This window comes from Anomaloglossus baeobatrachus, chromosome 3 (genome assembly GCF_048569485.1).
Source record: "Anomaloglossus baeobatrachus isolate aAnoBae1 chromosome 3, aAnoBae1.hap1, whole genome shotgun sequence".
Taxonomy (NCBI): domain Eukaryota; kingdom Metazoa; phylum Chordata; class Amphibia; order Anura; family Aromobatidae; genus Anomaloglossus; species Anomaloglossus baeobatrachus.
The window spans coordinates 678,942,325-678,969,671 of NC_134355.1; the positions used below are offsets into that span (position 1 = coordinate 678,942,325).

A 27,347-nucleotide genomic window follows, 5' to 3' on the forward strand; every position below is an offset into this window, starting at 1 on the left:
TCACTATATAGTGAGTGTTGACTGTTTCAGCCTCTCCCACTGTGCTGGTGACTGGAAGGGAGCAGCTGCTGGAAGAAGGTAACTGCATTTTCTTCTTGCAGTTACTGTGTCACAATCTCTCCGCTGTCCTAGGCGCAGTGAGTGTCAATTTTGCCTCTATGGAATCAGGGCCGTGCCAAGCTGTTAGTTTCTTGAGTGACAGCTCAATTCAATCTGAAACTTAGAGGTGCTTGGTTTCTTCAGGGCTTCACTGTTCCGAGTGATCAGTTACTTAGCTGAGTAGTCAGTCCCAAACCCAGGGTATCACGGAGGTGCAAAGGTAGCTGGAGCAGGGACCCCAAAAATGGCCCGCAGACTAGGGTCCGTGTGCTTTTCCTTATCCCAGAGGTAGGCTTGATGGTATCCAGGTCTGGACCACCAGCTTAACCCTAACTCCTGTCCAAACCCTGATCTAACACCCCCTCTCCCCCTCATCAGGAGTGGAGATGCAAACCCCACAAATACCACAGACACAGGAAAAGAAGAACAAAAGTCATACACACTGCACACAAAAAGGAGACACAGTACGTGTATTGGAGGGAATAAAGTATAAGGAAGGAAGTAAAATGTACAACGGGGAAACTTCCACACCACTCAAACAGCAGTATACTGGTCACCAAGAATAGGATCACCACAAAGACCAGAATCACAGGAGCATAAGCTGAAGCTATCATCTGCAGCAACAAACAGACTCTCAAACCTTAAATAGGGAGAAGACAGGTGAATAGAAATTAGCCCCCTGAGTCTCAAGGAGCCACACACCACTCCACAGGAATTAACTCCTGCAGGACTGGAAAGCAGTGGAAAAGACTCAGCTGAGGCTGAGCAACTAAGATCAGGTTGTCTGTGAACAGAGTCCAACTCCGCAGCTGCACCCCGCGAATGTGGGCCTGAACACTACATGACACGGGTCCTTTGTTATCTGTGCTCTGATCTATAGCTGCTAGACCTTGGACCGCCTCTGACCATTCATTTGCCCCGATCCGCTATCCTCCTGATATTCTGACCCCAGACCTGACCATGCCTCTGTCTTTCCCCTTAGTTCACGGCATGCTCTCTTTGTATCTGACCCCGGAACATTTGATAACCTTGCCTTACGGCTTGTCCATGCAGTGACTAGTGTCACACACTGTTCCAATAAACCAGATAGATATCATTTAAATGCTAGGTACTCAGATTACCACTATATCTGCAGGTAAATAGTGTTTTCGTAGCTGCCAGGTTTTCTTTAACCCCTTCTTGATATGTAACATTATTAGATCCTATTTCTTCTTGCGGGCTCAGAAGCTGAGTTTCCATTATTGACAGCAGATGATGCTTGAGTTATTCAGTGGAGGTAAGCTTCACCCACTGCTGTTAACTTTCAGTCTTTGACAGCAGCATTCGCAGCTCGCAGCATATTGGGTTTACAAACGTGACACGATATCCTCTATTTCAGCCAGTTTTGTTCTCCAAAAGTCAAATTGTGCTTCTTCCCTTCCGAGCCCTGCCGTGGACCCAAGCAGTAGTTTTACACCACCTATGGGGTATTGGCGTACACATGAAAAATTGCACAACAGAATTATATGGTCCATTTTCTCATCTTACCCTTGGGAAAATGAAAATTTGTGGTTAAAGCAACACTTTTGTGGGAAAAATTAAAATGTTTATTTTTTTTCCTTCCACATTGATTTAATTTCTGTGACACATCTAAAGTGTACTTTGGCATTGCATTACTGCTGTAGGAATATTACAAAAAAGGGATAAATACATTTCTAATGTAAAAAATGAGTAAAAAGACCTAGGTATTGCATTACAGCTTCACAGATATTTGCAAAGAGATTTTTAGCTTATGTATTAGCCAATACATGTGAGCCCGATAACCTCGACAAGGTGATATTATATTGGGAACCTACCCTTAAATGCCTCTGTGTGATTAAATTGTCTCTACAGGAAAGGAGACAAACTCTAGCGCAGCGCCACCTATTGGAAGTAAAATGGTGGATAGAAAAGTCGGGTTCAACGCTGCGCTAAAAACCACGAAGCCAGACGATGTGATGGATTCTTTTCTTTATTTAGGACAGGTCAACGCGTTTCAAAGGCATGTCCGCCTTCTTCATCAGGACAAGGAAAAGAACAGCATAATACATGTTGCTGTCAGGGGATACATATATATACTACTAAAGGGAGGCTCCACGTATACACAGATGACGTCAGCCGGCCGGTGACTGGGCGTCACGTGGAAAAAAGCAGGAAGGAGTAGAAAAAATGAGTAAAAGAAATGAAAAAAGAGGAAGGGGTAAAAGTGGAGTGTGAAAGGGTTACATTTTACTAAACCCGAAAAGGGAAAAAAGGGGAGTGTAAACAATAATTTAGAAATGTATTGCAAAAAATTGTTTTAATAAAACAAATATGAAAAAAGTGTGTTTTATTTAATAAACATGTGTCTAAATTCACACGAGTATGTAGTGTCAGACCGCAGAAAAAACAATCTGCATAAAATGCAGGGAATACCTCTGGAGATCATCCAGCAGTAGAAGGTAAAAAAGTGTGAGATCCGAAGCATGTAAAGAAAAAATGGAACGCGCGTGCCCGGGCAAACTCCACTGTGTAGTGAGAAGCGCTGAAAAAGGTGAAATGAGTTCAAAGCGTGGGAAAAAGATATTTGCGCATGCGTGCGCCTGAAAGAGCCGCCAGAGCGGGGTGAAAGGAGTTTATATCTGTCTAAGAAATGAGCAGAAACAGAATTCAGTGAGTAAAAAAGAAAAAATTATTATTATAATATAAGAAGAAGTAAGGAAGAAAAGAGAAAGAGAGAGTATATAGGGAGATAATTATATGGAGAGATAAATCAATTTTATACCCGTGGTACAGGACCAAAGGGCAAAAACAATATCTGATGGTATTAAATATAAATAAAAGAATAAATAAATACATAAAATAATATGATATAAACAATGTCGATCAAATATATAGTAAAGTTCATGAAAATTTAAAAGAAACGCGCTGCAACAAAATAATGAATTACCATATCCACAGCCAAAGGGTAATGGGGTATATATAAAAATGGGATCAGCAGACCTCATGTTTAAGTTCAGAATTTACCTGTTGATGGAACCTTATGTGGATCCTCCTGTTGTGGTTTAATAACACATTTGATTCCACTATTATCTCACCAGAACGGATTCTGTCTGATTTACTCCTTCTCTAGGAGGGAAAATTGTGGATATAACACATTATCTCGCATTTGGAACTTGCCCTCCAGCTGAACCTCAAGGTGAGTTAATTGGTTCAGGTGTGACTAATTTGGCATTTAGGATACCACTCATGAAGTAGGTGTATCCTGAAGTTCACAGGTGAATTACACTCTTAGGGGTAACTCTGATGGGGCCTCACAACTCTGGCCTCGTGATGACTCTGGCTCACGCCTCACTGCTCCGGCCTCCTGGCTCCGGCCTCGCGCCTCCTGGCTCCGGCCTCGCGCCTCCTGGCTCGTACCTCACAACTTGGGGCTCCGGCATCGCGCCTCACGGCTTTGGCCTTGGCCCACACGCTACACAGCTCTGACCACACGCTGGCTTGGCACCTTGGGACTGTCAAGGCCTCACTGCTTGACGTCTCTGGTCTTACTGTTTCTCAGCCTTGCCCTTCATGGCTTGGCTTCACTGGCTCTTGGCCTCTGGGCTTGGGCCTCTGGGCTTGGATCTTGGGCCTCTGGGCTTGGGCCTCTGGGCTTGTGCCTTGGGCCTCTGGGCTTGGGCCTTGGGCCTCAGGGCTTGGGCCTCAGGGCTTGGGCCTCAGGCCTTGTGCCTCAGGCCTTGGGCCTTGTGCCTCAGGGCTTGGGCCTTGTGCCTCAGGGCTTGAGCCTTGTGCCTCAGGGCTTGGGCCTTGTGCCTCAGGGCTTGGGCCTTGTGCCTCAGGGCTTGGGCCTTGTGCCTCAGGGCTTGTGCCTCTAGGCTTGGGCCTCTGGCCTTGTGCCTTGCGCCTCTGGCCTTGTGCCTTGCGCCTCTGGCCTTGTGCCTTGCGCCTCTGGCCTTGCGACTCTGGCCTTGCGCCTCTGGCATTGCGCCTTGCGCCTCCTGGCTTGCGCCTTGCGCTTCATGTTTCTGGCCTTGCGTGTCTGGCATTGCGCCTTGTGCCTCTGGCTTTATGCCTTGTGCCTCTGACATTGCGCCTCTGGCCTTGTGCCTTGCGCCTCTGGCCTTGTGCCTTGCGCCTCTGGCCTTGTGCCTTGCGCCTCTGGCCTTGTGCCTTGCGCCTCTGGCCTTGCGCCTCTGGCATTGCGCCTTGCGTCTCTGGCCTTGCGCCTCTGGCCTTGTGCCTTGCGCCTCTGGCATTGCGCCTTGCGCCTCTGTCATTGCGCCTCTGGCCTTGCGCCTCTGGCATTGCGCCTTGCGCCTCTGGCATTGTGCCTTGCACCTCCTGGCTTGCGCCTTGCGCTTCATGTTTCTGGCCTTGCGTGTCTGGCATTGCGCCTTGTGCCTCTGGCATTATGCCTTGTGCCTCTGGCATTGCGCCTTGCGCCTCTGGCATTGCGCCTTGCGCCTCTGGCATTGCGCCTTGCGCCTCTGGCATTGCGCCTTGCGCCTCTGGCATTGCGCCTTGCGCCTCTGGCATTGTGCCTTGCGCCTCTGGCATTGTGCCTTGTGCCTCTGACATTGCGCCTCTGGCATTGTGCCTTGCGCCTCTGGCCTTGCACCTCTGTGCGCCTTGGGCCTTGCGCCTCTGCGCCTTTTGGCCTTGCAGTGGCCTCGTCCCTTGCGCCTCAGACTGCATACTTCGCATCTTGGGTCTCTAGCATCGGCTTTGGTTAGAGGGGCCTCACGCTTCTGGACCTGCACTTGGCTTAGCGTGATAGGCAGCCATGTTTGAGTTGGCCTAGTAATTCTCCTTATTACGGCTTCAGAACAGGAATCTGAGTTCAGCTACGGTCCTTCCTTTCTAATCAGTAGTATTCAGCTGTGGTTAGTTGCTTAGCTCTGGTCTTTCATTTATAACTTATGATTAAAGAGAAATGTTTATCGAGTTCATCCTATAATGGAAAGAACTGAATGTAGCCGATCATGGTAATAGCCCCGTTTTACTGTGACGGGTCCCTTGATGGCAATCTGACTAGTTTTCTGGACCATTGTTCAACATACAGAATCTTGTAAATAACCTGTGAGTTTTTCCAACATCTTGTGGCAGGGAGCTCCATAGTCTCCCTAATAGGCTCACTGCTCTCACGAGATAAAATCCAGGGTCTCACCGCTGTCAAATGAAATATCACTCTGTGTTTATTAGATGCCCTCATTCCTCTAGATGTTCCCTGGTCACTATGGAAGACTGTGTGGTATGTTTATGCTAGTGTCCGATATAGTGGCAATTACATGCTAATGGAGTATAGTCCATTTCTAGTTGGGTAGTCTGCCCCAGGTGGTAGTGGTCTCTTTACACCAGCTCAGGGCAACACTAGGCTCCTGTATTAGCAGCCATGGATATGACAAACCAGTTCTTTAAATTCCAATATATATACTGTATACAGTATATATGAGGTTTGGCCACTTACATTTTCTGGGACACTTTCATCACATCCAGATTCCATACCCCGCTGTACTTGGCATCTGCATCTTGGGAACAATGCTTCCTTCAAGTGGTCGGATGATGTACTTGGCTTGCTAATATCGGAAGACGTGCCTTCCAGACTCCAACTCTTCATGTCTTTAGTTTTCATGACGGTCCTTCTCATTACTCGAGATCCAGTAGTTTATGCATTGACATCTTGGGCTTCTGGAGCCAGAATGTGACCTCTGGTGGTACGGTGGGCTGGTCTGTGACCAGGGGTAGTCGTTTGAGCCTAGGAGAGCTGATGACAGTACTGACCTGTTTTATTAAGCACGGACAAGTTTATTCTTGATCTAAGACGGTGGTCATTCTATCGGGCTGTGGTTTATTCATTCCTTGATAGGCTGTTAAGGACTTTGACATCTATTCTATAGTTGCGGTGTTAAGAATGTTCATCTAACCCATTTTTCGGGTATTTCTCACTATATCTGGTTTCTGTAGTATAAGCTGTCTACCTCATTTATTCTGAATATTCAGCAGTATAGAATATATCACACTCACTATGGTGATGTACCTTGTAGTTTTTCAGTACACGACGGTACTTATCAAAGAATTAGTCCTTCTAATGTTCTTCAGACATTGGTGGGATCTGGGTGTTATGGATCCTACACCAGCCATGTTTGGTAACCCTTAAGATGCGCTGCATAAGATTTCATATGCTTGCAGATTCTTACTGCTATCCATATTTTTGGTTTTACAGATTGATATGTCTAACCTATTTCTTGCCCGGGACTTGTGTCCTTAAGGCTTCTGTACCCGTCCTGAGATATTACTTTGGTACTGCTCCTGTGGTGCTGTCCTGAGGGACGTTCTGGAAAATATGAATTACACCTACTGGTATTTGGTAATTCGGTTTCCAGTAGTCCCTCAGGACAGCACCCTTATTTCCCTCCCCTTAGGGTTTATCTTGCAGATGAGTTACTATTTGTTGGTATAAACCGTTTGAATCCATCCTTCTGTAAGTACTTGAAAAGACACTGGAGGTGGGAGGGGCCTTTTAAACCTCTCTGTGATCCTGTCCCTGTATAGGTCAAGGGGATTCACTCCTGTGGTGCTGTCCTGAGGGACTACTGGAAACCGAATTACCAAATACCGGTAGGTGTAATTCATATTTTTGTAATATTTCTGCAGCAGTAATGCAATGCCAAAGTATCCTTATATTATTGAGTGCCACTGGATATGCTTTTGTAGATATTTTATTGAATGTCGTTTTGAGCAATTCGAAGGGTGCAGTTTTGAAATGATGTCATTTGGGGTATTTTCTGTCACACAGGCCTTTTAAAGTAGAACACTATGCACTTTGGAATTTATATGGATTTATGTGTGTCTGTGTATGTTTGAGGTTATATTATTAAAAGCTTATAACTTCAATTTTATTTATGGCAGATGACGGTACCAAGAGTTCAACACAGAAAGCTAAGGGAAGTGAAAGTCACAAAGAGAAGTCATATTCATGTACAGAATGTGAGAAATGTTTTGCTAAGAAATCAAATCTCATTGCACATGAGAGAATTCATACAGGAGAGAAGCCATATTCATGTGCAGAATGTGAGAAATGTTTTGCTCTGAAATCACATCTTATTAGACATGAGAGAATTCACACAGGAATGAAGCCATATTCATGTACAGAATGTGAGAAATGTTTTGATGACAAATCAAATCTCATTACACATGAGAGAATTCACACAGGAGAGAAGCCATATTCATGTGCAGAATGTGAGAAATGTTTTGCTGCAAAAGCAAATCTTATTAGACATGAGAGAATTCACACAGGAGTGAAGTCATATTCATGTTCAGAATGTGGGAAATGTTTTGCTTTGAAATCAAATCTTGTTAAACATGAGAGAATTCACACAGGAGTGAAGCCATATTCATGTTCAGAATGTGAGACATGTGCTTCCAAATCAGAGCTTATTAATCATGCGAGAACTCACACAGGAGAGGAGCTTTATTCATGTTCAGAATGTGAGAAATGTTTTACTACCAAATTAGGTCTCATAAGACATGAGCGAATTCACACAGGATTGAAGCCATATTCATGTTCAGAATGTGAGACATGTTGTGCTTCCAAATCAGATCTCATTACACATGAGAGAATTCACACAGGAGTGAAGCCATATTCATGTGCAGAATGTGAGAAATGTTTTGCCTGTAAATCAGATCTTGTTAAACATGAGAGAATTCACACAGGAGAGAAGCCATATTCATGTTCAGAATGTGAGAAATGTTTTGCCTGTAAATCAGATCTTGTTAAACATGAGAGAATTCACACAGGAGAGAAGCCATATTCATGTTCAGAATGTGAGAAATGTTTTGCTTGGAAATCATATCTTGTTAAACATGCGAGAATTCACACAGGAGAGAAGCCATATTCATGTGCAGAATGTGGGAAATGTTTTTTTCAGCAATCACTTCTCATTATACATGAGACAATTCACACAGGAGTGAAGCCATATTCATGTTCAGAATGTGAGAAATGTTTTGCTCAGAAATCAGATCTTGTTAAGCATGCGAGAATTCACACAGGAGTGAAGCCATATTCATGTTCAGAATGTGGGAAATGTTTTGCTGAGAAATCAAAACTTAATAGACATGAGAGAATTCACACAGGAGTGAAGCCATAGTCATGAATAGAATGTCTGTTTTAGTAAATAATAGACTTTTACTATCTGTTAATAAAGAGTTCATTTTATGTCATTACGGTTGTGTACCTTTTTATAATGGATCATTTACAAACTATTCATCTTTATACACATTTTTTTTTTTAATTTTTGATGGGGAGAATTTTTTTTTCTTTTTTTATATAGCTAAGTTGTACGCTTTATTCATCCATTTGTGTATTGCTTGAATGAGAGCAGAATCCATTTTGTTAAATCCACACTCCATTTTGTCTTTGTGTAAGAGCCTGTACTGTGTCTCCCCTGGTGTAATGCAGCAGAGACCTCTGTTTACTTTAGATAAGGACTTGTATAGTTTCAGTTTCTTTGTTAGGGGTACTTCGAACATAGCGAGATCGCTAGCGAGATCGCTGCTGAGTCATGTTTTTTGTGACGCAGCAGTGACCTCATTAGCGATCTCGCTGTGACACTGAGCAGCGATCTGGCCCCTGTTGTGAGATCGCTGCTCGATGCACACACTGCTGGTTCATTTTTTTATTGTTGCTCTCCCGCTGTTGAGCACACATCGCTGTGTGTGACAGCGAGAGAGCAACAATCTTAATATGCAGGGAGCCGGCGTCTGGCAGCCTGCGGTAAGCTGTAACCAAGGTAAACATTGGGTAACCAAGGTGGTTACCCGATATTTACCTTAGTTACTAGCGTCCGCCGCTCTCACGCTGCCAGTGCCGGCTCCCTGCACACGTAGCCGGATTACACATCGGGTAAATAAGCAAAGGTTTGCTTATTAAGCCGATGTGTACTGTGGCTACGAGTGCAGGGAGCCAGCACTAAGCGGTGTGAGCTGGTAACCAAGGTAAATATCGGGTAACCATACCAGATGTTTACCGTGGTTACCAGTGTCCGCAGCTTCCAGACGCCGGCTCCCTGCAAGCGCAGCATCGCTTCCACGTGGCTGGGGGCTGGTCACTGGTCGCTGGTGAGATCTGCCTGTTTGACAGCTCACCAGCGACCATGTAGCGACGCACCAGTGATCCTGACCAGGTCAGATCGCTGGTGCGTCGCTAAAGTGTTACGGTACCCTTAAACCAGTCTTCTTCACTTTGTCATTGGATCAGGTGCTCACTTGATACTATCACTACATGTATACCATTGACTGCGTTCAAGAGCAGACTCTTGCTATCCTTCTCATAACAGACCACGAAATTGTCAAGCTGGTGACGATTTTTTCCATGCATATATTTTTTTTTTTTTTTTTTTTTTATTTTTTTTTTACAATTTAAAGTTTTATTGCGTTTTAAAAAAATACATTAAAAGAATATGGATCTATGTTATAACTGACAATGCGAAACCAAAGTCTATGCGACACAACACATTCGCAAACGTCATGACAGTATGTAAATGATTGATATAATACATGGATAGTCGTTTTGAACCAAAAAGAATAAGCCATTTGAGGAAAGGTTAAGAAGCAGTATGATCACGAAAAATAGCAAAGGAAGGATAAGTCAGGGCAGGAGGGGAAGAGATGGAGAGTAGAGCGCATCGGCCGGGTCTGACACTTTGTCCGTTAGGCCAAGACATGGTGGAAGGGTGGTGAATATTATCTGAAGTAAGTGGGGCCAAGGTGCCAATCTTCCGGAGGTTAGATTAATTCAAGAAATTTTTTGCCAGAGAGGAATGACTCCCATTGAAACCATTTAGTGGCTTTCGCCACCTTCTGTCCACGCGACTGGGCCATCACCATTTCCATGCGGTGGATCACATTCACCTCCATTACCCACTCGTCTATCGTAGGGGGGGGGGCAGGGCAGGATCTTTCCAGCGCCGTGGGACCACTGTCTTGGCTGTCTGGAGAAGGTGGCCCAAGAGGGACTTTCTAAAGGCCTTTTCCGAGACATTAAAAATGTATAGTAGGACTGCCTCTGGGCGGCTGGGGACTATGATCCCTGTGACCTCCTGTATAGCTGCTAGTACTTTTTTCCAAAAGACCCCCAAGCCCAGGCAATACCACCAGATGTGAGACATGGTGCCTCCCTGTGCTCCACAATGCCAACAGGTATCGGGTACCTCGGGACACCACGCATGAAGAGACGCTGGGACCCTGTACCACCTGGAGAGTATTTTATAGCTGGTTACGTGCCCACTGGTTCCTGAGGAACGTCTGGTTGACCTCTGCTTCCCACGCCGCACAAAAGCGAGGAAGGGATGCCTCTGCCGCGTTGGTTATGATCTTATATATTTTTGATATCGCATGACTTGTATCTAAGGACCCAGTGCAGAGGTTTTAAAATGGGGTTTGGGGTGGAAGATGCGCCATAACAATGTTTTGTGAGATTATGAAGTGTTTGAGTTGTGCATATTCAAAATGAAACCGCATCCTGAAATTACGATTTTACACAATCTCCAGAAGCAGTAGAAGGGAACTCCCAGGGGCCACCTGGTTCAGTCTTAAGGGGCTCTGTTTCGTACTGCCCAGGAAGTTGTTGGGTGATGCCCCCGGTAGCAACTCAGGGTTATCGGCTAATGGCATAAGGGGTCCTCCTGGCTTAATCAGGCGATTGCGTAATGATGTAGAGTGTACAGTTTTCAATGTTTGTTTAGTGCTATAAGACATTTCGATCTTATGTTTGGTAAGTAGTGGCCAGGTCCACGGCAGGGTCAGCACTGACAAGGGGCATAGATCCTGCGCTAGGCAGACCCAAAGTTTAGACCCAGAGCTATGCAAGAGGTCCAAAACTCTGGCATGGGCGGCCGACATGTAATAACGCCTGCAGTCGGGCAGCCCCACACCTCCTGCGTTCTTGGTCCTAGTTAGAACGCTGCTCCTGAGACGGGCGCGCTTCTTTGACCGAACAAATTGATTAAATAAGCGCTGTATCCTGGCCCAATAGGCTGCCGGAACGTAAACTGGGACCGTCTGTATCAAGTACAGCAATTTAGGCCGGGCTGTAATTCTAAGGGCGCCAATCCTGCCGAACCATGAAAGAGTACCTCTCTGCCATAAGGTCAGGTCTCCCTCAAGCTTTGCCAGGAAGCTTTGATAGTTTAGTTGAAAAAGTCTCGTCAAATCGGATGGGATATTGATGCCCAAGTATCCAATACTGCCGTGGGGTGGCCATCTGAAGGGGAAGTTAGGTTTTATTGCATTTATTGTCGTTTGTGGCAAAGTAATATTTAGGGCCTCTGATTTATCAAAATTAATTTTAAAGTTGGACCATTTACTAAAGCGGTTTAGTTCTAGCATTAGGGGTGGGAGTGATGTGAGGGGGTTACAGAGGTAAATAAGAAGATCGTCGGCAAAGGCGGCGCATTTATGTTCCCGATTGGCGATCCTAATTCCCTGTATATCCGTGTTGGTCCTAATGGCCGACAACAAGTGCTCCATGACCAGGATATATAGCAGAGGTGACAAGGGACACCCCTGCCTGGTCCCGTTATGGATGGAGAAGGGCCTTGACAGAGTGCCATTAATTTTAAGGTGTGCAGTCGGAGAATGATATAATGCCATAATCCTGGACGAAAAAACTGGCCCCAGGCCCATGTGGTCCAGTGTTTGTGAAAGCGACTGCCAGGAGACTCTGTCGAAGGCCTTCTCAGCGTCCAGAGATAGCAACATCAAAGAGAGGTTTTTTGTGTGTGCATGTTGGATCAGGTCCAAGGTCTTTATTGTATTGTCCCTCGCCTCCCTACCCGGGACAAATCCGACCTGGTCCAGATGTATCAAGTCAGGGAGTAAAGGGCCAAGTCTATTTGCCAAAAGCTTGGCATAGAATTTTAAATCGACATTAAGGAGTGAGATCGGTCTAAAACTGCTACACGCCGTGGGGTCTTTTCCAGCCTTGCGGAGCAAGGAGATGTGGGCCGTAGTGGAATGGTGCGGGAGAGGGACAGAGTTAGAAATTGAATTGAAGGAGAGAAGCATTAGGGGAGCCAATTGTTCAGAAAAGGATTTGTAGAATTTGGCGGGGAACCCGTCTGGTCCAGGACTCTTATTACCAGGTGAGTCGCTAATCACCGCCAACAATTCCTCCAGTGAAAATGGGCTTTCCAAGTTTTCAATTATAGAGCTATTAAGACCTCGGAAAGGTGAGGGCATTAAAGGACCACCTACCCTCGGCTCCAGGGGCTCGACAGGTGGGTTATATAACTTGGAATAAAAGTCATGAAAGGTGTTTGAAATGTCGGGGGTAGCATAGAGCAGTTCGTCGCGTGAGTTTTTGATGCAAGGAATGAGGGTATGGGCTCCCTTCTCTCAACGCATTGGCCAACAATCTTCTTGGCTTGTCCCCAAACTCGTAAAACTTCCCTTTCCCCACCTGTAGTAGGCGCTTGTAAGAGGAATCTAACAGTTTTTTAACCTCAATCCTGGCTTGCAAAAGAGCTTGTAAATTTGTGGCCGATAAGGATCGTTTATGGATGAGCTCCAGTTCAGAGACCCTATGTAGAGCGTTTACTATGTCTTGGGCCTTTCTTTTTTAATTCGGGACCCATGCTTGATAAAAATACCTCGTAGGACACACTTCATTGCTTCCCACTTGCAAGTGGGGGCTGTGTCGTCCGCCGAGTGGTCCTCCATTAACCTTATGATAGCGTTCCGAACGTCTGTGACGCAGAGCTCATTCAGCCGCCACGACCCTGAAGGGGCTGAGAGAGAGAGGGAATTGCAATTGTACAATAGACCGGTGCGTGCTCTGACCACGAAATGTTATTCATCCTGAAATGTTGGATCCATGGAAGAGCATTGTTCTGTAGTAGTATATAGTCTATACGACTGTATGAGTCTTGTGTATGGGAGTAGAAGCTATAGTCTGTCCGACGGGTGTTTCAGTCTCCATGTGTCGAACAGTTGAATACGCAATAAAGCTTTTTTGATGCGTTTAATGGTAGTGTATGAAATGCTGGATTTCCCCTTGGAATTGTCCAATGTGGGGTCCAGGGTGACATTGAGGTCGCCACACAGAATTGCCGTGCCCTGTATCAGCGGGATCGCCTCGTCGACCAAGCGGGTAATAAAGCTGTCCTGCCTTTGGTTTGGGGCATAGGCATTGATTATTGTGAGAGTTTGGTCCCCCACTCTCAGAGAGAGGATGATGTATCTGCCAAAACTATCAGTCGAGCATTTTAAGAATTGATGCGGGAGGGATTTATGGATGGCAATCGCCACTCCTTTAGAACGGGGATCTGGGTTGTCAGAGAATACCCATGTCTGGTAATACTTATTTTTAATAATGGGGGCATGTCCTAGCTTGAAGTGGGTCTCCTGGAAACACACTATTCCCACCTTCTGTTTGTGAAGGTGGTAAAGTACCTGTGTCCGTTTCTCCGGAACATTGAGGCCCTTGGCATTGAAAGAAGCGATGGTTAGGTCCGCCATCTGTAAGGGAATGCGACATTAGAGCTATATGAAAGAGGGGATCGAACACAATCAGCCCGGCCGTGGAAGAGTAGAGGAAAGAGAGACTTGGGAAGGGTAGAGTGTATCAGAGAAAAAAACAACAAGAACAGCAGGTATAAAGACCTTACACAGTAATCTAAGTCCGAACAAACGTTCATAGGGAACATATCCGCTTCAACTAAGCAGGACAGGGGATCCCAACCTATTTGGGGAAAGAAGATGTCAGACATAAACGAGCAGAGCTCAATCTATACTTAGAACATTAAAGATAACCATAAATACCGGCAAAGGTAACAAATGTTTAAGCAATACGGGCAATAAGTAAGTTTTGAAGGGCGACATATGAAGGTTAATTAGCATAAATGACTGTAAGTAATATGAGTCGTTAAGGCGTGCGTAGCCTCCGGGCTTTTCTATGTCGTCTGATGAAGGCGGCTCCCTCTGCGACCCCTTGCTCCTCTCGGGGGTGGCTCCCTGCTGGATTCTGCAGGTGGGTTTGACTTGGGAGCGTTCGTTTCCCCCCCCCCCATCCCGGGGACCCACGGCTGAAGCAGGGTGGTGGGCCATGCTGAAATGGAGACTGTGGGTAGACCCAGGCTCGAGATGAAGGCCGGAAAGTCCTCTGGGGAACGTAGGACCCACCACCGCGAGTCTTTCTGCACCGATAGGGAGAAGGGGAATCCCCATCGGAACGGTAAACCCTTCTCCTTTAATACATCCAGGAGAGGCTTAAGATTGGCGCGCTGGGCCAGGGTGTGCCTTGAGAGATCCGGCATTTTACGGATGGCAGAGCTATTGTATGATAAGGTCTGTTTCCTCCTAGCAGCTTGCAAGATGGCCTCTTTGACGGCAAAAAAGTGCACCCTGCACACATCACTCGGGGCGAGAGTCTGCTGGGTCAGGAGGACGTAGGGCCCTGTGAGCTCTGTCAAGTTCAAGGGGGGCACCTGGTGGTCTCTTTAGCAAGCCATTAAAAAGTGAACAAAGGACTGCTTGGATATCGGGGGCAGCAATGGACTCAGGAAGGCCCCTAACACGTAGATTGTTCCTTCTGTTTTTGTTCTCTAAATCATCTACGTGCTGTTGGAGGGCAAATAATTGCTTGGACTGTTTTTTTACTGTCTCTTGGATAGATTGCATAGAGACCTGAGAATTTGATTGCTGCTCATCAAGGGCGTCTACCCTGTGGGTAAGTATGGAAAGTTCAGACCGTAATTGGGTGAATTCTTGTTTACATTCCGCTACCACTTGGCTGGCCAGTGCAGCAATATCATTCTTGGTGGGAATCGCTTGTAGCAATGACCGCAGGTCTGCCAGGGATGCCGGGCGGTCCTCGCCCATCGCGGCGGCTGTATGAGATATGTTGGGGTATGCACGAAAAGAGTCCTGTGGAGTTGGACCATATATCATGTTTTGCGTGTCATGAGGGTTGATTACGTCATCCCACACCCGTGGGTCTGCCACAAGACGGATTGAGGGAGACCCCAGCATCCTGGATCCCCTGTTCACGGGCATCAGTGTGCCCCTCTCTAGATCCCTATTAGGGCCTGACAGGTGCTCAGCCCAGGAGGATCCCGTGGACCAGCTCCCTGAGTGTGTGGGGATACCTCTCTCTGAGGGAGTCCCCACGATTCACCAGCATCCACCAGGGGCTCCTGTGGCCTCCCTCCTTCTCCAGCTCCCCCTGAAGGCTGTGGGACCTCCATATAGAAGGTATGGCTGGGGTTATTACTGTTGCCCCCAGCCTGAGCCCTGTCCATCAGGACCCCCTGCTGTCCCTGCTTCTGGGTGATACAGCCAGGCAGTCCCTTAGGGTTAACCATTATACCCCCCTCTCCCCCAGCCACAGCACCTGTGTTTGATGATGATGGAGGTGATGATGGAGGTTCCTGTCGATCAGCTTCATTGCGCAGCAGCTGGTTCCTCAGTGCCCGCTGCTGCAGCGGTGAGTCATCGCCTGAGCCCAGGCCCACGTGTACCTCGCGTCGGCCGGTCCCCACCTCCCGGATTCCACCAGCGCCGGTCGCAGATGAGTTATGCTGGTTCTCCGGTCCCAGCTGGGCTGCAGGGTCTGCAGGCCTCAATTCCTGCCCTGGTAATGAAACGGCCGCAAGCTCCCGGGAGCGGGTAAGATATGCTCCGATGTTGCTTTGAGAAGTAGGTGGGCGCCCTGGGGTGCAGGGTTTCTTCTTTTTAGTGGAGGATTTGCCCATTTTGAAGTTAAAACCGGCTTTATGGGAGAGTGTAGAGAGGAGCTCAGGAAAACAGTGTCCTCACTCAGCCATGTCTGGCTGCGCCCCCCCATATATTTTTTTTTTATTTTACCCTGTATACATACAGTTTATTGAGAAAGGCTATTGTATTAGCTGAAACGTCAACTGTTTTTTTCTTTTTTTTTTTTTCATATGAAGAGCCATTAATAAAAGCAATCTTTTTCAAAAGAAACACATTTTTCACTGTTTCCTTTTGAGTGTCGAAGTTCTTTTCTCTCTCGCAACTTGGGGGAAGGTTTGGGGAGGCAAGAATGTGGCACCCAAGAAGATGACCTCCAGCCGTAAATGTGTTGTGTAGCAAGAGGCTTTCTTCGGGCCATAATAAGAGACTATGCCAACCCTGTAGTGACCGAGTAGTTAGAGAGGAACAAACCTCCCTCATTAAAGAGTTAAGAAGCCTGGTACGTCAGGAGTTTGTCTTCTCTAGCATCCCTCTCCCAGCCTCTTCCCATTGCAACCCCAGCACCCAAGAAGAGGAAACTTAGCCCCATGGAGGAGTCAGACTCTTTAGAGGGTCCATCATCACTACCAGATGAGGTCATAGAGGAGAATGAAGGTATCTCTTCAGTGGATAAAGTCGAGACCAAATATTTCTTCTCCATGGATGATATGGATGAACTACTGGGAGCTGTGCGGGATACTATGTGGGTTGAGGAAAAGAAATCTGCTAGGTCAGTACAGGAGGAAATGTTTGGGGGTTTAAGAACCCAAAACAAAGTAGGATTCCCGGTGCATGAGATCATCAGAGATATGATTCTCCAGGAGTGGAAAGCCCCAGAGAAGCGCCTTATTATTCCTCGGGAGTTGAGGAACTGGTTCCTGCTAGAAGACAATCTTGCCTGCTGCTGGGAGGTGCCTAAGGTGGATGTACAAGTAGCCAGAGTGGCCAGAAGGACGACTCTTCCCTTTGGGGATTCATCACAACTTAAGGATCCCATGGACCATAAGATTGACAACGTTCTTAAGAAGTCCTGGGAGACCTCTGCGGTATTACATAGGACCGGAATGGCCTCTACATGTGTAGTCAGATCACTGTTCAAGTGGCTGGGCCAGCTCGAGGAGCATCTCGCCCAAGACACCCCAAAGGAAGATCTCCTGGCTTCCCTTCCACCTCTACAGGTGGCGACAGGATTTCTTGCAGATTCATTGGCTGAGTCAGTCCAGGTGGCAGCAAGAAGTGGGGTTCTTTCAAATTCTGCAAGACAAGCCATTTGGCTTAAACTTTGGAGCTGCAAAGCGGCTTCTAAAGTTAAGCTATGCTCTATCCCCTTTCAGGGAGAATTATGTTTTTGGCCTAGCCCTGGATGACATCCTGGAGACGGCAACAGGTAAAAAGAAGCTGTTGCCAGAGGAGAAGCAAAGGAAGACATTTTTTTTTGTCCCCCCCCTCCTCCCCCGAGTCAGCCTACCCAGTACCGAGGGAAAGATTAAAAGGGGTCGGTGGAGTTATCAAAAAGGGGGCAAAGGTAGGAATATCTTTATGTTCCAGAAGTCCAAAGATCGAAGCCATCGCCAAGACAAGCAATGATGCTATCAGAATAGGGGTTCGTCTATCCAGTTTTCTTCATCAGTGGCAAGAGATTTCGTCAAATCAGTGGGTCATAAACACCATCAGGGATGGCCTAAAAATCGAATTTGCCACATACCCCCCCCTCCTACAATGTCTAAGGATAACCCCCTCCTCTTCTCAGGGATCACGAGACACCCTTATGCTACGCATTCAAAATCTCCATTTGATAGGAATAATATCTTAAGTACCAGAGACAAAGGTGGGTCACTGTCACTATTCCTGTCTGTTCTTGATAAAAAAAAAAAAGACTCCCCCAGGCTGAAACCATTAAATCGTCATATCGTCTACAGACGTTTCAAAATGGAGTCCGTCAAATCCACCACACCTCTTATCAGTCACGGGTTTTTCATGGCTAATATCAATTTAAAGGATGCATATTATGACATCCCAATCTGTCACGCTCACAAAAAAATCTTCCGTTTCGCTGTTGGTTACAACGGGTCTCTCCGTCACTACCAATTCAATGCCCTCCCGTTTAGTCTCTTTTCAGCCCCTCGGGTGTTCACCAAGCTAATGGGGGAGGTGGTGGTTTTCATACAAAGTCAGAACATTTGTGTCATTCCTTACCTCTACAACCAAGGTACCAACAACCCTCAAAATCCTACACAGATTGGGATTGGTGATAAATCCTCAAAAAATTGGACCTACTTCCCTCTACAAGGAAGGTCTTCCTCAGAGTTTTGCTGGGCTACAGAATCCAACATAAACTTATCACTCTCACTCACAAAGCTTTTCACGGTTCCGCACCACCCTACATCTCCTCCCTCATCTCTGTCTATCACCCCACCCGTGCCCTCCACTCTGCTAATGACCTAAGACTGACATCCTCAACAATTCGAACCTCCCACTCCTGTCTTCAAGATTTCTCAAGAGCTGCACCAATGCTCTGGAACACACTACCAAGAGAAATCTGATTAATTCCTAACATCCACACTTTTTAAGCGGGCACTAAAAACGCATTTCTTTAGACTAGCCTATCACCTCACCTCCCTGATATAATCTAGTCCATTTCTGCTCTTCATAACAAAAAATTTACTTCCAATTCTTGTCCCCTATACCTGTATAAATTCTGGCCGATGACTGGTTCATGCAGCTGGTTTTGAATAATCTATTAAATCGATGGCTGGACCATATATAACAAGCTTTTCTCCCCCCATTCACCTTTTGTGCCTCCCTTATTTCCTCATAGACTGTAAGCTTACGAGCAGGGCCCTCACTCCTCCTGGTATCTTAATTTTGTATTGTCTCAAATTGTCTGTACATGTCCCCTCTGAATTGTAAAGCACTGCGGAATATATTGGAGCTATAGAAATAAAACTTTATTATTATAACAAATGTCCTTTCTGCCCATAGACAAACAAGTGAGGATGAAAAACAGTTTTTGCCCTGCATCATCAGCGATGGATAACCCTAAGATTCGCAATGTCAGTGTTGGGGTCTATGACGTCATGTCTTCCGGCAGTGTCCTGGGCTCAGGCTCACTACAAGCTCACATCCTAGCTTCTTGGGACAGTTCTCAGAGGTCCCTGAACAAAAATAACTTTGCCAGGTCCGGTAAAAACATCTTTGCGGTCGTAGATGATTCCAACTTATCTAAAAAGGGGAGTCTGCTGGAATCAGGAATCACTGATGACAAATACAACAGATGCCAGCCAGAGAGGCTGGGGAGCGATAGTCTCTCAAGTTCCCTTTCAAGGTCTCTGGTCCCAGGAGGTCAACCGCAGATACACAAATTACTGAGAGCTAGAAGCTGTGGACCAAGCTGTCAGAACAGCAGCCCCCATGATCCAAGGGGCACACGTGATAGTCTACTCGGACAATATGACGTCTGTGGCACACCTTCGTCATCAAGGAAGCACATGCCACGTGAGCCTTCAAAGGATTTCTGCAAAAATATTTTGTTTGACAGAAAGACATCTTCTATCTCTGTCGGATGTCCATCTGAAGGGTTCCGCAAATACCCAGGCGGATTATCTCAGCAGGAAGGATATTCATCCTGGGGAATGGTCTTTCACGCAAGACGTATTCCACATCTTAAGGTCCAGTCACACTAAACAACTTACCAGCGATTCCAACAACGATAGGGATCGCTGGTAAGTTGCTAGGAGGTTGCTGGTGAGATGTCACACTGCGACGCTCCAGCGATCCCACCAGCAACCTGACCTGGCAGGGATCGCTGGAGCGTCGCTACACAAGTTGCTGGTGAGCTCACCAGCAACCAGTGACCAGCCCCCAGCGCCGCGTGGAAGATGCTGCGCTTGGTAACTAAGGTAAATATCGGGTAACCAACCCGATATTTACCTTGGTTACCAGCGCACGCAGCTACACGTGCAGGGAGCAGCGCACACTGAGTGCTGGCTCCCTGCTCTCCTAGTTACAGCACACATCGGGTTAATTACCCGATGTGTGCTGCAGCTAAATGTGCACAGAGCAGGGAGCAGCGCACAATGCTTAACGCTGGCTCCCTGCTGTCCTAGCTACAGCACACATCGGGTTAATTAACCCGATGTGTCCTGCAGCTACATGTGCACAGAGCAGGAGCCGGCACTGACAGTGAGAGCGGCGGAGGCTGGTAACAAAGGTAAATATCCTGTAACCAAGGACAGGGCTTCTTGGTTACCCGATGTTTACTGTGGTTACCAGAGTCCGCAGAAGCCGGCTCCTGCTGCCTGCACATTTAGTTGTTGCTGTCTCGCTGTCACACACAGCGATCTGTGCTTCACAGCGGGACAGCAACAACTAAAAAATGGCCCAGGACATTCAGCAACAACCAACGACCTCACAGCAGGGGCCAGGTTGTTGCTGGATGTCACACACAGCGACATCACTAGCAACATCGCTGCTACGTCACAAAAGTTGTTCGTTAGCAGCGATGTTGCTAGCGATGTTGCTTAGTGTGACGGGGCCTTTAGTCCTGAGGTGGGGCCGTCCAGAGGTGTATCTCTTTGCAAACAAGCAGAACACACAGGTAGATCAACTTTTTTCCCCTAAATCCCAACGATCAGGCTCTAGCAGTGGATGCCTTCTCTCTCCCTTGGAGGTTTCCACTAGCCTATGCTTTTCCACCAATACCACTACTGGCGAGGACTCTGCAAAAGATAACAGACAAAGTCCCTACCATACTGGTCGCACCAATATGGCTCAGGAGAAGCTGGTTTGGGGCCCTCATAAACTTGTCTCAGGACGGGCCCTTCATATTGCCTCTAGTCCACGACTTTCTCCATCAATGTCCTCTCTTCCACCAAGATCTCAGGAGACTAAACTTGCAGCGTGGCTTCTGAAGCCATAATTCTGAGAGCCAGGGGCCTGTCAGAGAGAGTAACTGAGACTCTTCTAAAAAGCCGTAAGCCAGTCACCAACCTCCTATATTTCAAGATATGGAAAAACTTTACCGCCTGGTGCAAACCTCAGGTTCCTGACCTATTTCGTCTGAATGTGGCTCACATCCTGGACTTCCTACAAAACGGCCTTGAAAAAGGTTTCAGTCCCAGCACGTTTAAGGTCCAGTTATCGGCATTGAGTGCTTATTTTGATCAAGACCTAGCAAACCATCGCTGGGTAAAAAGATTTCTGTCTTCGGTGTTAAGATCTAGTCGTAGACAACTAGCTATACACCATGTTCCAAATTATTATGCAAATTATATTTTTCTAGTCTAATAAGTCATCACCCGTTAGAGTATACATCAAATTTTATTGAAGAAACCTCCCAATGATAACAGTATAATGTTCAAAATTTAAAAAAAAAACTTAAAATGCACTGTCCCAAATTATTAGGCACAATAGAGTGTCTAAACATTTTATGTTTTAAAGAACTGAAAATGCTCATTTGAGGAATTTTGAGCATTAATAGGTCACATTCACTGAAATAAAATGCTATTTAGCTCCAAAACATCCTAACAGGCCAAGTTACATGTTAACATAGGAACCTTTCTTTGATATCACATTCACAATTCTTGCATCCATTGAATTTGTGAGTTTTTTGGAGAGTTTCTATTTGAATTTGCTAGTTTCCTGCCAGCGTTGAGAAACATGTGATGGTGTCTCCGCGGCATTCTAGTTTTGCATATTTTCTCAGGGGACCTTGTTCTAGTGTCACTGCATTGAGAAACATGTGATGGTGTCTCCGCAGTGTTGGATGTTGATCTCTCCGTGGTCAACCATCCTTACCTATGTAGTCTTCTTCTAGGCATTGCTCCCACTAGCCAGTTTCCTACTCCACACTGATGAGGGGCAAATACCCCGAAACAGCTGTAAGACAGCCAGCGTTGAGAAACATGTGATGGTGTCTCCGCGGCATTCTTGTTTTGCATAGCAGCCAATGACAGAAGTATTCTTTGCAGCATGAGATGGTGCATTGTCATGCATGAAGATGATTTTGCTCCTGAAGGCACGTTTCTGCTTTTTGTACCATGGAAGAAAGTTGTCAGTCAAAAACTCTATATAGTTTGCAGAGGTCATTTTCACACCTTCAGGAACCTTAAAAGGGCCTACCAGCTGTCTCCCCGTGATTCCAGCGCAAAACATGACTCCTTCACCTCCTTGCTGACGTCGCAGCCTTGTTGGGACATGGTGGCCATCCATCAACCATCCACTACTCCATCCATCTGGACCATCCAGGGTTGCTCGACACTCATCAGTAAACAAGATTGTTTAAAAATTAGTCTTCATAGATGTCTGGGCCCACGGCAACCATTTCTGCTTCTGTGCACTGGTTAGGGGTGGCCGAATAGAAGGTTTATGCACCACAGCAAGTCTTTGAAGGATCCTACACCTTGAGGTTCGAGGGACTCCAGAGGCACTAGCAGCTTCACATATCTGTTTGCTGGTTTGTAATGGCTTTTTAGCAGCTGCTCTCTTAATCCGATGAACTTGCCTGGCAGAAACCTTCCTCATTCTGCCTTTATCAGCACGAACACTTCTGTGCTCAGAATCAGCCATAAATCTCTTCACAGTACGATGATCACGCTTAGGTTTTCGTGAAATATCACCCTACATATGACCATTGGTTACTTCTTAAATTTTTAATAAAGTCCAAAAATAGACAGACCGGTATTTTGTCAAATTATTATAACAAACTTTATTTGGTTCCCTGAAAAATGCCCACAGGAAAAATGCCCACCTGGAAAATTGCCCACACTGAAAATTGCCCACCTGGAAAATTGCCCACACAGAAAATTGCCAATTGCAGCATCACAAAGTTTCAGATCTATGATATTTGAGGTGCAAGGTGAGGATGTTCACATAATAGGTCATCAACTTGTGATTTACAGTTGACCTAGTGCAAAACTGCAAAAACGCTGAAGATCTGTGGTTTGTAGCAACAGTCTGTCATTATCAGCAATAGATAGATACAGTCTGCTCTCATCTCACTGATTCTGCCTTACTCCTTCCACCAGCCCAAAACCGCAGCACATGCAGAACCAGCAGCAGTGTGATCAAGAGGAGCAATCACTACTATCTGTACTCACAAAAGTATCACTGTATTTTCTGTTGAGTTACATGTGACTGCAGGTCACATCTAATACATTATCATCTCAGAGGAGCCCACCAAAAGCAGGGTGCTGCTGGCAGAGATAGGGTACTTTCACACTTGCGTTCATCGCAATCCGCCACTATGGAAAATAGCGCAGTCCGTTAACGGACTGCGCTATTCTCCATAGACTTATATTGACAACGCACTGTGACGCAGTGTCTGCATTTCATCCGCTGGCCGATACTGAGTCGTTATTTTGACTGAGCACCGGGAGGAGGGAACGCAGCATGTAGCGTTTTTGGTGTCGTTAAAACAACTCACCTTGGCGGATTCCATTGGAATCCGCCAAAGTGTCTAATGATCGTCTATGATGGCGGATTCCGTCGCTATGCGCTAAGCAGCGGAATCCGCTGATGGATTCCATCACATTCTACTGAGCATATGTACCGCCTCGGGGCTTGGCCGGCTGCCGAGACGCTCGGATCCGGGCTCATCGGTGGGTGGCTCGAGCTCCTCCCGGACCCGGGGGTCACGTCACTCTGAAGGGATGATGACGCTACGTGAGGGGTGGTGTTCGATGGGGAGGTCCACGGCCGAGGCCGCGGTTGTTTTTGGGGGTTAAGTTCGTAACGCCACCCACGGGTTGTGGTGAATGGATGGACACCACCGCTGCCGTTGACTAGGCTCCCGGGGATGGTGTTGCGCAGCTTGGTGTTGACCCCTCCGTGGGTAGGGGGTGATGGTCCCGGGGGCCCGAGGGTGCTGAGGAGGGGGGTGCGTGCTGGCTTGTTGGTGCGATGCGGTGCGCGGCCCGAGGGAACTGTTGTACTCACTATTACAGACACACTGGAGTCTCTGGTAAACCAAACCAGATGGTGGACGATGCCCGCAGGCGGCTGCGCTTCTCCCCTTTTTTCAGGTTGGTGGTTTCCGCCGTTCTCCTGCACCTCACTTTTAGTAGAATGGTGACTCCTATGCCTGAGCAACAGTAGTCCACTCCCCAGCTTTGTGTGTGCCAGTAGAGCCCGTTTGCCCGCAGACGCTGGCCCGTGGTATCTCGATGCCTGGGCGGTGGCTTTCTATCCCTCTGGTTGGGCTGTTGTCTTCAGTCGGGTCTTGGGTGGGAAAGGACCTAAAGTCCAGACCCCAATCAGTGAATTCAACTCGGTCCAGTGTCTTCTGGGCCTCGTACTGGGTCTGAGTACCCCTCCTGGTGCTCTGGTTTCCAATCTGTTCCCCGGTTCGGTACCGGCGGGCCACTACCCGGTCCCTTACGGTTCCACCGGCTGTAATCCCTGCTCCTGTAGGCGGCCACCACTGTCTGCCCCCTGGCCACAGGGTATCCGGGCTCCAACCCAGATCCCTGACAGACGTGCACACTTTGCTACCACTCTCCTCCACTCCTGTTACTGATCTCTCTGTTTTTCCCGCCTCAGGCTCTCCGAACTCCTCGGTGGGCGTGGCCAACCGCCTGGCTCCACCCCCCGGGTGTGAACGTCAAGTCCTGAGAGGGGTGACTCAGGGTTTTAAGGTTGGCTGCTGGTACCTTTTTGGGGGAAGGTGTTTGTGCAAGGGCCTACCTGTGACTACCTGGCTAATCCAGGGCGTCACACATGCTCAGCATGTCCAGCAGAACGATCTAAATTGTTTAAAATCACTCCTGGTCTCTCTATCGCTCTCTGTCGTTCGGTCTCTCCTTCTCACCCCCTCTCTCATACGTACCAATCATGGGCGCGGTGCTGCACAGCTGTCACCATGCTCTGGTAGCTTCTCCTCTTTTGAAAATGTAGGCCGCTCATTATTCCATCTCGTATTCCCTGCTTCCCCCGCCCACCGGTGCCTATGATTGGTTGAAGTCAGATGCGCCCCCACGCTGAGTGACAGCTGTCTCACTGCAACCAATCACAGCCGCCGGTGGGCGGGTCTATATCATGCAGTACAATAAATAATTTAAAAAAAACGGCGTGCGGTCCCCCCCAATTTTGATACCAGCCAAGGTAAAGCCACACTGCTGAAGGCTGGTATTCTCAGGATGGGGAGCCCCACGTTATGGGGAGCCCCCTAGCCTAAAAATATCAGCCAGCAGCCGCTCGCAATTGCCGCATCCATTAGATGTGACAGTCCCGGGACTCTACCCGGCTCATCCCAAATTGCCCTGGTGCAGTGGCAATCGGGGTAATTAGGAGTTAATTGCAGCCCATAGATGCCACTAAGTCCTAGGTTAATCATGGCAGGCGTCTATGAGAAACCCCCCATGATTAACCTGTAAGTGAAAGTAAATAAACACATACACCCAAAAAAATCCTTTATTTGAAATAAAAGACAAAAATACACCCTTTTTCACCACTTTATTAAAATCCCCAAATACCCCTCCAGATCCGACGTGATCCACAGAGGTCCCATGACGCTTTCAGCTCTGCTACATGAAGCTGACAGGAGCAGCCACAGACCATTACCGCTCTCTGTCAGCTCCACACAGCAACTGAAGTGAATCGCGCTGTCAGCGGGGATGTCACTGAGGTAGTGCTGGTGTGTGCATTAATGATGGGGGCGGTAGTACCTGCGTGTGTGCGATGATGATGGGGGCGGTAGTGCCGGTGTGTGCGGTGATGATGGGTGCGGTAGTGCCGGGGTGTGCGGCGGTGATGATGGGGGTGGTAATGCCGGGGTGTGTGCAGTGATGATGGGTGCGTTAGTGCCTGCGTGTGTGCGGTGATGATGGGGGTGGTAGTGCCAGGGTGGGGGAGGTGATGATGGGTGCAGTAGTGCCGGGGTGTGTGTGGTGATGATGGGGGCGGTAGTGCCTGCGTGTGTGTGGTGATGATGGGGGCGGTAGTGCTGGGGTATGTGCGGTGATGATGGGGTGGTAGTGCTGTGGTGTGTGCGGTGATGATGGGGGCGGTAGTGCCGCTGTGTGCAGTGATGATGGGGGCGGTAGTGACGGTGTGTGCGGTGATGATAGGGACGGTAGTGCCTGTGTGTGGGCGGTGATGATGGGGGCGGTAGTGCCTGCGTGTGTGTGATGATGATGGGGGCGGTAGTGCCGGGGTGTGTGCGGTGATGATGGGGGCGGTAGTGCCTGCATGTGTGCGGTGATGATGGGGGCGGTAGTGCCTGTGTGTGTGCGGTGATGATGGGGGCAGTAGTGCCTATGTGTGTGCGGTAATGAGGGTGGCTCTCTCTCTCTCGGCTAAAGAAAACTAACGCAACGTGTTATTTCACAGGAATCTGTTGCCTTTATTATCACACTAGTTACAATGCATCCGTCACATGCGTCACACAGCGCATTGTGACGGATGCCAAACAACGCAATTGTGAAAGTAGCCATAGCTGGTCCTGAAAGCCCCAAAGGCACAGCAGAGAGGTGAGACTCTGTCGCTTGTACCACCTTGTGTTCGTGCTGGGAATGTATGATATGTTTTTGCAGTGGTGTAACTAGAGTCCAATGGGCCCCAGTGTGAAATTTGGACCTGCCCCCCCTCACACATGTTCTCACATGTACGGGCCCTTGTAGTGTTCTAACTTCTATCAAGACTTATGAACTGCCTCCCCTCCACCTTCATTATGTAGTAATGTCCTCCGTCCTGGTATATATGCCCATCATCCTGGTGAATATGTCCTCATCCTGGTGTATATGACCCAATGCTGGTATATAAGGTCCTCATCCTGGTATGTATGGTCCACGTTGTCTCCATCCTGGTATATATGTTCCCATCCTGAGTTACATGGTCCCCAATCCTAGTGGGCATTCATGTCTGTTGGCAATTTTCTGTGGACATTTTTCACATATCATGTGAACATCCTCACCTTGCACCTCAAATATCATAGACTGAAACTTTCTGATGCTGCAATTGGCAATTTTCCGTGTGGGCAATTTTCCGTGTGGGCAACTTTCTATGTGGGCAATTTTCCGTGTGGGCAAATTTCCATGTGGGCAATTTTCCAAGTGGGCAATTTTCCTATGGGCAATATTCATGTGGGCATTTTTCCTGTGGGCATTTTTCCTGTGGGCAATTTTCTGGTCACCTATATAGATATATATAGATATGTACACTGGATTCAGCTCCATTCTACTGGTGTCTAAGAGGCGCTGTCTAGATTGGAGTTGATATTTTGATGGAAGGAGATCCTCAATATATCACCTCCATTCTAGTCACCTCAGTAGTGACCAATCTACAATGGAGACTCCAGTGACTTCAAAATATCAACTCCATAGACACACTAGCGGCTAAATGATCAAGGGGCCAGAAAGAGCATCGCTTACTGCGCATGCGCCGCTACCACCTCCTCCCCTGTTGATCCGCCCGGCTTCTCCTGGCCACGTTCCCGAGCTTCGCGCACCCGCCGCCTGTCATGCACACGCCGGGAAACCCGCCAATTTTCAAGACTGCAGTGG

At 47.5% G+C, this 27,347-nt stretch overlaps 1 protein-coding gene across 1 annotated transcript in view; it reads left to right on the forward strand.

The window, feature by feature from the left end:
* LOC142297048 (uncharacterized) overlaps positions 1-8,271 on the forward strand; it is a 30,029-nt gene extending 21,758 nt beyond the window's left edge. Inside the window, exon 3 of the mRNA XM_075341283.1 lies at positions 7,009-8,271. Coding sequence (XP_075197398.1) covers positions 7,009-8,246 — 1,238 coding nt within the window. The 3' untranslated portion in view covers positions 8,247-8,271. The remainder of the gene's footprint in view (positions 1-7,008) is intronic.
* Positions 8,272-27,347: the final 19,076 nt, after the last annotated feature.